At 42.7% G+C, this 14,286-nt stretch overlaps 1 protein-coding gene across 1 annotated transcript; it reads left to right on the top strand.

Moving 5' to 3' along the window:
• Positions 1–3,156: 3,156 nt before the first annotated feature.
• foxd1 (forkhead box D1) lies at positions 3,157–5,329 on the top strand. The gene has a single exon (XM_017697217.2). It carries the CDS (start codon positions 3,543–3,545, stop codon positions 4,662–4,664), a length of 1,122 nt encoding a protein of 373 aa, XP_017552706.1. The 5' UTR covers positions 3,157–3,542; the 3' UTR covers positions 4,665–5,329.
• Positions 5,330–14,286: the final 8,957 nt, after the last annotated feature.

The raw sequence follows: 14,286 nt of genomic DNA, 5'->3' as shown, positions 1-14,286 counted from the left end.
GATCAGACAGAGAAGCGTCTGATTTAAACTGAAATAGGAAGCAGCGAAACTGCTGAGCTCTCTGTGTGTGTGTGTGTGTGTGTGTGTGTGTGTGTGTGTGTGTGTGTGTGTGTGTGTGTGTGTGTGTGTGTGTGTCACACACAGCCTTACTAAAGTATAAAAGGAAGGTATTATCAATCAATGAATACAAATAAAACAGTCCAATAAGCAAATAAATAGGAAATAGAGAAATAGGCTAGGTACGAATAAGGACGCAGACCAACAAATATATAAATAAGCAGTAATATGATAAATAAGCAAATTAATTATAGACAAATAAATAAATAAGCATAAAAATGGAAATAGACAAATATGCAAATAAATATGAATAAATAAACAAGAAAGTAAACAAATAAAATAAATAAGAAAATATTGAAATAAATATAAACTTAAGGAAATGTTAAATATACAAGCAATCAAAATATATGAACAATCAAAGGAAAGTTATTATTATTATTATTATTATTATTATTATTATTATTATTATTGCTAAAATGCATTAAAGACCAATGAAAATTAAAGAAATATGAAAGCAAGAAAACCGAACAGAATTGTAAAATAAATAAATAATAAATGTTAAAGCATAATAAACACATACGTAATAAAACAAACAAACAAAAAGACAACTAAGAGAATGAGCTGAGCTCTGAGCTTTCTCTCCCCCCCCCCCCCCCCCCCCCCCCTCTCTCCCTCTCTCTCTCTCTCTCTCTCTCTCTCCCTCGTAATGAAGAGGAGCGCAGTGAGGGTGAAGGTGTAGCAGTCCGGCCGCTAGATGGCGATCTGCGCCTCAGAGACGCAGCAGAGAAACAAACACTGAACAAAACGAGCCGAGCCTAAACACACAAGTCTGACCGCACGAGGTGCCATAAAACCGTCCAGATGTTTTTTCCATCCTGCAGAAATGCCCTCTCATCCCTGCTGCTCCCTCCAGAACTAACACAGCGCTGCAGTAAAAGGTCTAATTATACTCATCTCTCTCTCTCTCTCTCTCTCTCTCTCTCTCTCTCTCTCCCTCTCTCTCTCTCCCTCTCTCTCTCTCTCTCTCTCTCTGCCCTCCGTCCGCCCTCAGTCCGGCTGTACGGAGCTGCGCTGTGTCTGTCGGCCCACTGTCCGCTCATCACTTCGGCCGCAAACCGTCCTTAATAATCTGCTTTACTGGAGCGGCTCTTCATCTCTTCACTGCCTCCTTAGCGCTTCTTACACCAGCAGCAGGAGCCGCACATGATCGGTTAGGAGCTTTAACAGCTCAAATAAACGCGCAAACAGTTTCATTCTGCGCTCTCAGACAAATGGGAATAGAATAGATAAGAGAGAGAGAGAGAGAGAGAGAGGGAGAGAGAGAGAGAAGGAGAGAGAGAGAGAGAGTCCTCTATATTTAAGGCCTCAAGAATAAAGTATATAAATTCATGTTAATTAATAAACATTCAATTTCTGTCAGTTAATATTTAAATATAATATGCAGTATGTATAGTATACTGTAGTCTCTCTCTCTCTACACACACACACGCACTATATATATAACATTTGTAAATATAGCAAGGACGAAAGAAAGAAAGAAAAAGAAAGATACAGAGACAGAAAGAAAGAAAGACAGAAAGAAAGAAAGAAAGAAAGAAAGAAAGACAGAAAGAAAGAAAGACAGAAAGAGAGACAGAAAGAAAGACAGACAGACAGAAAGAAAGAAAGAAAGAAAGAAAGAAAGAAAGAAAGAAAGACAGAAAGAGAGACAGAAAGAAAGAGTGCAGGTCGTGCCGCAGTTGCGAGTCCAGATGCTAACAGTCTATACATTAAACTCAGGAACTACATTTGCCATGTGATCGCACGCGCCGAATGGTGTTTAGTCTGCACGCATATGCTTTCACATCTAAACCACGCTGATAGAGCTGATAGAGCTCCTCGCGCACACAGCAGAGAGATAAATCACTCACTGAGACAGGATAATAATCTGATCCGGGGTGTTCGGTCTTTATACCCGTTCTGAGGGACGATGGTAGCAAAAGTGTTTTTTTCTAAACGAACAAAAGACATTACAAACATTCTGATTTAAAATGCAAAGAAAGCCATTATTAGATTATTATTAAAAAAATAGGTTTTGACTTTCTCACATTCAGCGTCTTGGACGTTATAGTTTTATATATATATATGTGTGTGTGTGTGTGTGTGTGTGTGTGTGTGTGTGTATATACACACACACACACACACACACATACATATATATTATTGCAAGTAACTATTGCATAATAATAATAATAATAATAATAATAACATGGTGATCTTATTGATTAAAATATTTGTACTAATAATATTAATGAATATTAATTCATTAATAGTTATATGCTAGTAGTTATATATAATAGTTATATATATATATATATATATATATATATATATATATAATAGTTATATTATATATATATATATATAAAGATTTATATAAAGATAAATATATAAAGATTTATATTTATAATAAAAATTTGTTTAATTACCTTCAACATAAGGCTACATTTAATTGCATAAACAATAATTATATAAATATATATATATATATATATATATATATATATATATATATACATATACATATATAGTACATTACATATTTTGATATATAACTGAATATATCCTGTTTCTGCACAGTTAAGTCCTATAAATACTGCTGAAGATAAATAGGCCTGTGATTCTGGTCCTCTCTGTCTCGCGCGCGCTCCTCCGCGTGACTGATGCGACTGAACAGTTGAGCAGCAGCTTGATCTGCTCCTCCGTGTCACGCAAAGTTCGCGTGTAAAAGCGCAACCCCTTCAGTGAGGGGCTCCGGTAAGCGATCAGACCAGAGCCGCCGTCTCTGACGCCCACCTTAACGCACACGCGGGTCGTGAGTCTCGCAGTGGAGGCTGCAGGCTGCGTTGTGGTGTAAACAGAGCGAGAGCGCGCGAGGGAGGGTCCTACCGGTCACCATGTGCTCGGGCTTCTTCACTCTTCCACTCAGGAGGGTCAGGCGGCGAGCAACGCTTTCTAATCGACTCAGATGGACGTGGACGGTTTTCCGCGGCCGAATGAATGACCACCATATGGACAGAGGCACTTCAGCCAACCGCCGGTTCTTAGTTATTTCCTCCAGAGCGGCTTTTCTCCCCGGTGTTATTTTTCTCCCCCTCTTCAGCGCGATGGTGACGCTTGATCGTCACGTGACGAGCGGCCCCGTATAAAGTCCCCGGTGAGGTCCGCCCTCTTTGGACTCCCGCTCGGACCTGTCGGAGGCTTTCTGTGCTCGGAGATCGGCGCGGGGACGCAGCGCCGTCCGTTCTGCCGTTCGGCGCTCCATTTGAAGTCTATGGCTGCGGTGACCCGTGGGAGCGCCCCGTCGCCTCTTCCTCTTCCTCCTCCTCCTCCTCCTCCTCCTCTTCATCCTCCTTGTCGTATGAGCGCTCCTCCCCCCGCAGGTGAGCCGTGATCGTCGCGGGCTGGGAGCGCGCGCCCGCCCGCAGCCCCGCAGTCCCGGGGCCATGACTCTGAGCTCCGGCATGTCGGAGGCGTCCGCGCTCTCGGAGGACACGGACATCGACGTGGTGGGCGAGGGCGATGAGTGCGAGGGGCGCGCGCGCGCCTACGCCAGCGAGGTGGCGCGCATGCGCGCCGGCAGCGGCGGGGACGACGACGACGAGCACGCGCTGCTTACCGGCTCGCCGCCGTGCGCGGACATCTCGGCGGCGTCCGTGGCGTCAGCCTCATCGGCGTGCCGACCGACGGGCAAGAGCGCGCTGGTCAAGCCGCCCTACTCGTACATCGCGCTCATCACTATGGCCATCCTGCAGAGCCCCAAGAAGAGGCTCACGCTCAGCGAGATCTGCGACTTCATCAGCGGCCGCTTCCCGTACTACCGCGAGAAGTTCCCCGCGTGGCAGAACTCCATCCGCCACAACCTGTCGCTTAACGACTGCTTCGTGAAGATCCCGCGCGAACCGGGCAACCCGGGCAAGGGCAACTACTGGACGCTGGACCCGGAGTCGGCCGACATGTTCGACAACGGCAGCTTCCTGCGGCGACGCAAGCGCTTTAAACGGCAGCACCCGCCCGAGCTGCTGCGCGAGCACGCCGCCGCCGCCGCAGCTGCCGCCGCCGCTGCTGCCGCCTTCCTCCCGGGCCACGCGCACGGGCCCTATGCCTACGGACCTTACGGCGCTTGCGGCGGCTACGGCCTCGCACTGCCGCCGTACCACGCGCACTCCGCGCTCTTCGCCTTTCAGCAGCAGCAGCAACAGCAGCCGCCGCATCCCGCGCAGGCCCCGCCGCATCCCGCGCCCACACGACACGGAGGCACCCTCATCCCCGCGCCTTCCCTCATGCCCGCCACGGCTGAGCTCGCGCGCTCCCGCTTCTACCCGCCTTTGAGCCCGGGTCTCTCGTCGCCCGTTCCGCCAGTGCACACCGCCCCCAAGTCTTCCCCGTTCTCCATCGAGAGCCTGATAGGGAGCAGCTTGCAGCCGCAACAACAACGGACTTCCCCTGGGGTCACGGCACCGCCAGTGCCGCTTATTCCGCAGCATTCTCCCGGAGGCGCGAGCCGTGCTGCCGCCGTGCTGGACGCCTTCGCCGGCCGGATGATCAGCGGCACGAGCGGCTGTTAAAATTGCAAACTCTTTATTACAAAAAACAAAAAGACGAAACAAACAGAGACAGAGACACACACAAACGCTCCATGTGTTTAAGGTAGGATTATTTTTGTATCGTTTTTGTTTATTTTCTTTTGTTTGTTTTTTATTATTTTGTTTTGTTAAACGCAGCTGAATGATGGACATTAACAAGCCTCGTGCCTATATTCAAGCTGTGAAAATATAAGATATATATTTATGTTTTTAACACTTTAGTTCGAGCTACTTTTCATCCCCAGTTTGATTCTAATAAAGTGCAGGGCATCTCAGGATAACTGCGAGGGTTCTCTCTCTCTCTCTCTCTCTCTCTCTCTCTCTCTGTTTCTCAAACAAAGTCGAAGTTAAAACTGTCCAAATTCTCTCAAGAAGTCTCTGATTTGTGTGCAGGAAGCTCGGCTGTTTTCTGCTCTTGGCGAAGTTAAAGTACCCCCCACCCCCCAGCCCCACCTCTCTCTTTCTCTCTGTTTTAATTTGTGCTTTGTAATGATAATTCACAAAGAACATTTCATCGAGAATTTTGATGCAATGTGTGCTTATATCAGTAATAAAAAATGTACATTATTTGGTACGTTGTATACTCGGAGTGTGATATTTTTACACGGTTTGTTTTACAACAAGAATAAATATTGTTTTACAGATAAAAAGAAGTGGCGTGGAAATCGACTCATTAATAGCGGCGCTAACTTGCTTGAATTCCACTGCAAAACGTCAATACTTGCCATCTTACAATCCTCAATAAAAATACCTATTATAATCTTTCTCAAATCATACTATAGAAGGGTTTTATATAGTACCAAAATGTTGGGCCTGTAACAATAGCAGAACCCTTTTGGTGCACCACAGGACCATCAAAATATTCTTTTCAGGTTCTCCATTGCAGAGCAGAACTATTTAAACCATTCGGGTGGTTATTTGAGTTGCCACGGTTCTATATGTAACCGTTGCCTTTACTGAGCCGTGTGTGTATGATTTGTTTACATAAGCCTCTAAGTGTCTGTTAACAACAACAACAACAACAACAATAATAATAATAATTATTAATAATAATAATAATAATAACAATAACAGTAGTGTGGTTTGCCATGCACTCATAAATAGGTCTGGATAATGTTTTACTGTTAGTGCCTGTGGATGTTTGCACTTTTCGCTTCAGTAGCATTTGGTGAGGGCACATAGTGTCACGCATTGCTTGAGGAAAGAGAGAGAGTGTGTGTGTGTCTGTGGATGTGTGTGAGAGTGTTAGTATGTGTGTATGTGAGGAGGAGAAGCTGCTGGACCATCAGTTGAACTCTAATGCTGTTGTGAGATAATGCTCTATGATGTAGGCCTACTTTGCAGTGACAGCATCGGTTTCTTTTTTTCAGACTGAGGAGGTCAAGTAGTATTTCACGCCATCTGGTTTGTTTTTCCAAGGACATTATACGAGTCCGAGGGTGTGTATTTGTGCTTTCTGAGCCTCGTGCGTGTAATAGAACAGAACGACGCTTAAGCACGTTTGAACGTCATATGGCTTTATAGTTTTGTATCAGTTATATTGTCGAAGGCATATAAGAAACATCCGGGGTCTGAAATCCATCAGGATGACCAACGCTTTTATTTTATTTCTGCAAGAAAGCTAACGCAAGGCACGTTGGTTGACCCTGTTGACGTGTAAATGGTTGAAAACAGAAGATAAACAAATGTTTACAGATGATCGGACGTTGTCGACGTCATAATGGGCTCACAAAGCCATTATTACAACGTGCGGGTACTAGAGCTGACGCTGTATTAGCGTTTCAGCAAAAGGCCTAAACTAGCAAAATGTCTAAAGCAGCCCAGTGAGATCAGCGACGCTTACACTGAAAAAGACCACACCTTGAATTTGCATGAATGAGATATTTACTTCATTTCTACGTGACTAAAACGTATCGTACAGTGTATTCTACGTACGTATTCAAAACACGTATTGCTGTAAAAGGAAGGAAACTGGGAGAAAACAATGTGTTAAAGTTTAGCTTTGAATCAAGTGGATCCAGGCATTACTTTTTCTCAACAGCCTCAGAATAAGGCGCAGAAAAAGCTTTTATCCGCACTGAGCTGGCCTGAGCTGAAGCACTTTTACTTTCCGAGAAGATCTATGCCGACCCTTTAGCCCGGCAGATAAGGAGATCTGCTCGGTCACCATCTCGCCGTGTCCTGCAGACTGCTGTGGCCTTTCCCACATCCATCCCCATAACCCTGAGTCAGGATGGGGTGAGAGACCCCCCTCTTACACCCCCCAACAAACGGCTGACGGAGATCCAACTGAGCTTCCTCAAGGTCTCACTGAGACTCCACTGTCGTTAACTGCAGTGGAAACTCTGTAAAATGAAACATTCCGCCGTTGATCTCGGCTTCTTGGACAGATTTGATTTCTACAGAAATCTCATGATGTGCAGGGGTTCCTTAAACTCTAAAAAGGTTCCTCACACGAGCATTTCTCATTGCACTTCGCTCTGAGAGGTTCTTCAAGGAACCAAAAGTGGTTACGGCATCGCTCCAAAGAGCCCTTTTTGGCATCTTTGCTTTTGTGTAGATGGAAAGAGCCAACAGCTGCTCTGCTGGGCAGAGGGTTGACCATCGCGCCATGTCTCCAGGTGTCTGTGGGTGAGCGACTTATTTGGGACTCGTAGTGGAAAATGCAGACACATTACTCGCCTCACAAACACGTTCTTATAAAAGCCAAAGACACAGAAATACTGAAAATATCCGGACAAAACGTGCGCACTCAAAACAGATGTGTAAAAAACACACAACAGCATCTGCGTCCTTAAAAATAAAAGGCACCCAAAAGGGCTCTTTTAGAGCGCAGCCGCCTTCAGTTCCTAAAGACGTGTTCTTGTGTTAGTGTGCAGCACCTTTTTACAGTTTAGAGAACCTCCAGGTAAAGGTTCTAGGTTGTTGGCAGAGGCGTGTGTCCAAGAAAATAGCCCTGTGAACGTTCGTTGTGTAGATGCGCCATTTCTGAACAATGTGCAGAGTTAAGAAAACAGCGCTTTTGAACACACCCAGCGCCGTCTTACTCAACCCAGGCAGGCTTTTAGCACTAAATGTAATCACCCGACCTCCTGTCAGAGATTTGGGTGGACACAGATCTGTCCGTCTAATTTCCACACTTTAAATGAACTGAAAGCACATAATTAAACTGCAAACACCGGCGCAGCTCATTAAGCCTTTTTACAGCGTCGCGAAATCAGCGCACTTTCACACAACTGCCTGTTCAGTTTAGCCCCGCCCACTCACACTAGGTTACAAGGAGTGTTGTATCGACGGGCTTCGTCTAAGGGACTAAAATAGAGGTTGGAAAATGGTCACGTAAAAAAGAATAAAAAGGGTTTTGGTAAAAACTCTCAGGAGAAAACAAACAGAAGAGAAACGTAGGATCTAGCATCAGCACAAAAAGCGTAAACGCACCATTTTTAGCGCGTAGATGCAAAAAAATAAACCGCCCTGACAGGCTCGTGCAATATGAAGGACGAATAAATAATTGCGAGTTTTGTGTGCGTGTATCTCTCTCTCTCTCTCTCTCTCTCTCTCTCTCTCTCTCTCTCTCTCTCTCTCTCTCTCTCTCTCTCTCTCTCTCTCTCTCTCTCTCTGTGCGTGTATGTGTGTAAGTGCGCGCAGGCGCAGTGATGCGCACCTCGCGTGCCTCTGTGGATGCGGAGAGAATGCGGAGAGTAGTGGAGACAGTTCAGTAGGCCAGTGCGCGCGCACACACGCGCGCGCACACACGGCGGCTGTAATAGTGATGATGTAACCGCAGTGCTGCTATAGAGAGGACGAGAATAGGGTCACACTGTAGTCACCCAGCACCAATCCTCTACACTCCCTCATTCATTTAACATAACTCTCCATTTTGACCCGTCCTCCGTCCAGCCAGTCAGAGCCAACACAGAGCAAACATGGACGCTATAGCCCGACATAACCCTGCCCCGTCCAGCCTACGAAATGAAATCAATATTCAGTGTAAACTATGGACTGAACTTCAAATAAAAAACGAACATAATACAACACAACAAGCTATTATTATTATTATTATTATTATTATTATTATTATTATTATAGTAGTTAACCCATTTTTGTTCAGTTTTTAGTCTTAAGCCCTTTTATTCAGATTCAGTAACTAATATAGCTAATATAATTTGGTATCTACACAATAATTCAGTAACTGCTATGACGCTAATGTGTAAGTTATGTCGTTTTCAGCTCCTTTAATGTACCATAAACATGATCTACACTTATATGGCTGTTTCCAGTCTTCTAAGTCCCTTAGAAGCTGTGAATTTAAAGTCATTCGATTGGCTGCTCTTCATTGTGACGTATCATTTAAATATGAGTCCAGGCTGAAACACTCCTTATAACCTCAGTATGGGTGGGCGGGGCTAAACAGCTTTAGGCTGAATATATGTAAAAGCTTAAGTTTTCATAACATCACAAAAGCAATTAATAATAATAATAACAATAACAATAACAATAATAATAATAATAAACAGGCTTTTGCCGTTTATGGACTGAACGGACTGGGTGGACAGAGTGTTTTGAAACTTGTGGGTTTTCAAATGATGGTTCTTAAGGTGAAAACAACTAATCTAAGGTCTAATCTGTTTTTACAGCGTGGTCAGCAGGTATAAATAGACTGGTGAGGCTTGGTGGTCATTTTTAGGTCAATGCCTGTGCACAATTTTTTATTTGTATTTTATTTGGGGGTTTAGGCTGTTTAATGGTGTTCGTCTGACTGCTCTATTAAAATGGTCAACTCTACATGTTCCTTATTCCCCTCCGACCATCAGCAGATACAAGCTACAGCCGCGTGTAGAGTTTCTGATCCGGGCCCTTAAAGTCTGGCAGCGCGCTTCACTGTAATAACTCGGCTTTCGATCCAGTAGTTTAATAGAAAGGCGATGCACTCAGAGCGACCGGGCTCCGCTCACACCGCCTGCTTTCTCATTTCACTTAGAATCGCTCCTCGCTGATTTAAAGCGGTCGTGAGCGTCTAATAAACCACAGCTGAGCACAGACACGACACAAAACTGGCCTCGTTTAATAAACTTTTAATGGACCTTTTTCCCTACATGAAATTAAAACTCGTGCAAATGTAGTTTATTCTTTTCTAGCCATAAAACTAGGTAGTTCAGAAACAGCCCAGAGATCCTGGGCAAAAAACAGTGAAAAGGAAACAGAAGCTCTAATAATAAGATGCTATGGAAAGAAATATTACGTACCCCGTTATCACGAATAGGTGTTTTTTTCCCCCCATTTTCCCAGCAAAAACTGTAAATTGTGGGGAACATAATTTAATATGTGCATGCAAATAAATAAATAAATAAATAAATAAATAAATACATCCATTAAAAAAAACATGTCACGTGTTTAAAATATATTAAATGTAATCTAAATAGATGGAATAAAAAATAAATATATTAAATATATATACACCTCCCAAATAAGACAAAACGATCATCCTTCGTGTCAAAATAATGAACAATCTAAAAATCAAATAATGTAGTTTTTTCTTCACAGTCAAAAACTTTCAGATGTTTAAAGAAGGCTGAGAATTGAAACAAACGACAGACGCGCTGGCGGAATAAGTGGGGAGTATAAAACGCTAAAGAAGTTTATGCTAAAAAATTCAGGCTGAAACATTCACGCATTAGTTTTTCACACATTGTGATGAACAGCGCTGGTACTGCGCTGAATATGTTTGTCTTACAATATTTACACTGACAAGTGATCGTTTTAAAATGATGATGATGATGATGATGATGATGATGATGATGATGATGATGATTATTATCGTTGTTGTTGTTGCACCACTGTACAGCAGTTGCACCCCAAGCTGCTTTTCATTTGTAATGAAGTCCATGTTGATTTAAAACCCTGTTTTTCAGCTGTAACTGTTTGAGTGTGCATAATCCTGCAGTCCACACACTCCATCCCTGTTTAACTGCACATCTGAGTGGCCACATATCACACGCAGTCCCCACCATGCACCCAGTGCAGCTCAGGAAGTAGTGGACCGAGCTGCCTCTACTCTCCACACCAAAGAATAACATCCAAACAGTGGGGCTCATAACTCATGTTGGTACTTTCATGATGCTGCAGCAGTCTAAATACAGAGTTCAGTGGCAGGCTGGTTGGGGTTTGCCAAAAGTGGTCAAACATATTTTTTTCCCCTTTGCTTTAAGTTCCTCGCCTCCTTCTGGCTCAGCGTGACCCACAATCCCCAGTTAGTTTATCCAGTAGGCTGTGGGTCAGAGTTCACTGGGATAAGGGCTAAATCCATAATATTGTGGCTAAAGGCTAAATGCTATAAGTCAAAGAGGGTAATTATGGCATGTGAGATAAGAACACAAGAACACTTTAAAGGCCATGCTAGACAAAATAAGCTAATGTAATCAGAAGCTATTGTTGGAGAGTTCCCAGGCGATCTTAGGCAATACGGATCACAAAAGTTGTGGAGAGAAGAGTAAAAAATACACTCAGGCAGACGGGCTGTGGCTGCCTGCAAGCTCTGAAGGCAAAGCTGCTCTGGGTAATTGCTCAAGTGAAAGTTGATTTCTTTTACAAAGAACATTTTTTTTCAGTGTATTTGTTTAAAGATACAAACAAGCGCACACACACACACACACACACACACACACACACACACACACACACACACACACACACACACACACACACAGGCAAAGGTTTGCACACCCCTGGTCAAGCTGCAATTTTTGTGATTTAGAAGTGAAAATAATCCTCCAAAGGGAAAAACCCTAAGTCAAACTTAAGTTAAATTCATGGAAATTTCTACATTTTGAGAATTAGTAAATTCAAAAATCTACTTTTTAATTTTTATAAATCAATTACTTGTTAACAGCAAACAGTTGCCATTAAAAAACACACTTTCTTCAGGTTGACTGACTGCCTACAAGACTATCTGCACACAAAGCTCTCTTTATTGACACCTTCAGTTACTCCTTCAGTTTCATAGCTCCAAAAGCTTGCCTACTTTTTGTGGTACACTGGAATGACTGGCTATGAACATGACTGGAGTTCACTTACTGATCAGCAAACACAGCCTAAATCTGAAAGAACGTCTGGGAGACTGACTGCAAAGTGCAACAGCTGGGACGTGAAGTTAAGGCATGTATGGTGACTGATATAACCCCGTCGACCCAGAGAGGACTGTTGGAGCTCCAACTAGTAGGTGATACACTTTGATAAGTCAATTCAAATTCAACTGAAATTGTACCTCAGTAAAGGTAAAAATATTTTAACTTCATGACATGCAAATTCTGGGAAAGGCTACATTAACTAATAAACCCACTTCTACTAATGTGTTACGCTTGTTTCTCCCACAAATTAAGAGCAAAGCAAAGCATTTTAAAAGTAAATTTTACAGCTTCAATTTTGAAATGAACAAAGCCGACCAGCTGCGTACTGAAGTTTATTTACCCTATCCCAGATCCTACTAATAAAGGGGCAAAAGGATGAGCTACGGTAATCTTTTATCATATGTATATATATATATATATATATATATATATATATATATATATATATATATATTTTTTTTTTTTTTTTTCCTCTCTCTCTCTCTCTCTCTCTCTCTCTCTCACACACACACATACACACACACATATATATATATATATATATATATATATAATACAAATGTAAAATTTTAAATGTATTAATGTTTAATGTGTTTAAAAATGTATTCATATCTTACACAGAATAATAGAATCTTTGGATGCATGTTTACTTTCCAAGCTAAAATGCTAATCCATCAACGTTAACTGCACTGCATGTTATACACCTGATCCCATGGGTGTTGTTGGCTATTAACTGTTTTGGCACATTTCTGACTATTTGTCGATCTTCCCCTCTTGCACAGTGGTATGAAACACAGACCAAATTAAAACACTCACAAACACAGCAAAACAGCACCTAGTCAGGAATTGAATGCACACTCAGACAAAAAAGGTACTAAACAGAACCTTTATCACCACCGGGGTGGTACCATCAAACGTACATCCATAGTACTTTTAGTTAGAGAACATAAATGTACCATAATCCATTGCAAATTTATTTTGTAAGTTGCATTGATTCCAAGTACTCTGTCTTTTTATTTTATTCTTCAGTTATAAAACAGTTATAAAGTCATGAAAATGTGTAAATACGTACCCTATCCTGAGAAACTTCTTTAAGGTGCACAGTTAGGCCTTAAAACGACTGTTGTGCCTTTGACGGCATATTAACACTGTTTATACCTGGATGAATAAAAAAGGAACCTGCAGAGTTTGTTTTGCATCACAAATCTGTTAAAAAAATAAGATGTGATTTGTACCATGTCTCAGTACATTTGTGTGGTAAATACATACTTTGTCACCAGTAAATGGCACAATTTTAAGTCATTACACAAAAGAAATGTCTCAAATATATTAAAAGTTAAACTGCCATATTGTGGCACGGACAGATTTGCTAAGCTTCAAATGGGTAGCGTTATTTTTAAACAATGAACTTACTGGGTTTCACAAAGGCTAACCAGTTTCTAACCTGCCACTCGACCATGCCAAACACCATTCGGCCAACAGGTGTTAGTGAACGCACCACTGACAATGATTACTATGCTGATACTGAGACTGTCAACATATAAACAAACAGCAGCTAACTGCATTCAGTAGAACATACACACATGCACTAGTACTCTGATTAGATTCTGCATTTGGTGTACGTTCACAGAACTCTTTGATAGCTGTCACGGCGTATGTGAGGAAGACAGAGGAACGACAAGAAAAAGAAGAGTAAAAAGGCAGTGAATGCTCTCCATGGGGGGTGCTGAATCCTTTTCTGATCTATTCACATTGTAGCCCAGCAACACTTATCCTCTGCAGCTCGCTGTATACTGATGAATTTTGTGTGTGTGTGTGTGTGTGTGTGTGTGTGTGCGTGTGTGTGTGTGTGTGTGTTTTACGCTCCATTAGCGAGTTTCAGAACTAAAGCCAGGTCTGAATACAGCACCAATTAGAGAGAGTTAGAGAGCCCACTAGCACACCACTCTCTACCACCCAACTTCAGTCAATTACTTCTCTCTCCTTTCATGCTCCTTCTTTTCTCTTTCTCTTTCTTTCACTCTTTTATCCTCTCTCCGTTTCTCTTTTTTCTTGTCTCTTTCCTGTTTTCCTCGGACGGTGGTGTCTTTGCCTCCTTTTCTGTCTCTTTTCAGCTTTCTTCATTTCACTCCCATGCTGAAACGCTGTGCCTTTTTTATCATGGCGTCCCCTCTAAAGGACTGCGCCTGGCTGTGGCTGAGGGTGGGCGTACCAAGGGGATTCCTCTGGAGAGGTTATGAAAATATGACAAGCAGGTCTGCTCTGCTACAGGCCTATTTGATGCTCATTTTCAAAGCCTGTCAATACTGCACAGAAAAAGTCTAAATAGCATCAGTAATGAGGTGTAAGCACATATTTACACACTTAATCCCAGCCAATACAGCGGTGTGAGCTTTTCTGTCCTCTGTTAAAGTTTGATCACACACACACACCCATACACTGCTGTTTCGTGAGGCTCTACATTGACTCTAAGCCAC

This window comes from Pygocentrus nattereri, chromosome 23 (genome assembly GCF_015220715.1).
Source record: "Pygocentrus nattereri isolate fPygNat1 chromosome 23, fPygNat1.pri, whole genome shotgun sequence".
Lineage (NCBI taxonomy): Eukaryota > Metazoa > Chordata > Actinopteri > Characiformes > Serrasalmidae > Pygocentrus > Pygocentrus nattereri.
Note: the sequence above shows the minus strand (reverse complement) of the source record. Positions and strands in the feature narration are given on the sequence as shown.

Bases quoted from the DNA above. Each gene is read 5' to 3' on its own strand.
- foxd1 (XM_017697217.2), top strand. From the start codon at position 3,543: ATGACTCTGAGCTCCGGCATGTCGGAGGCGTCCGCGCTCTCGGAGGAC.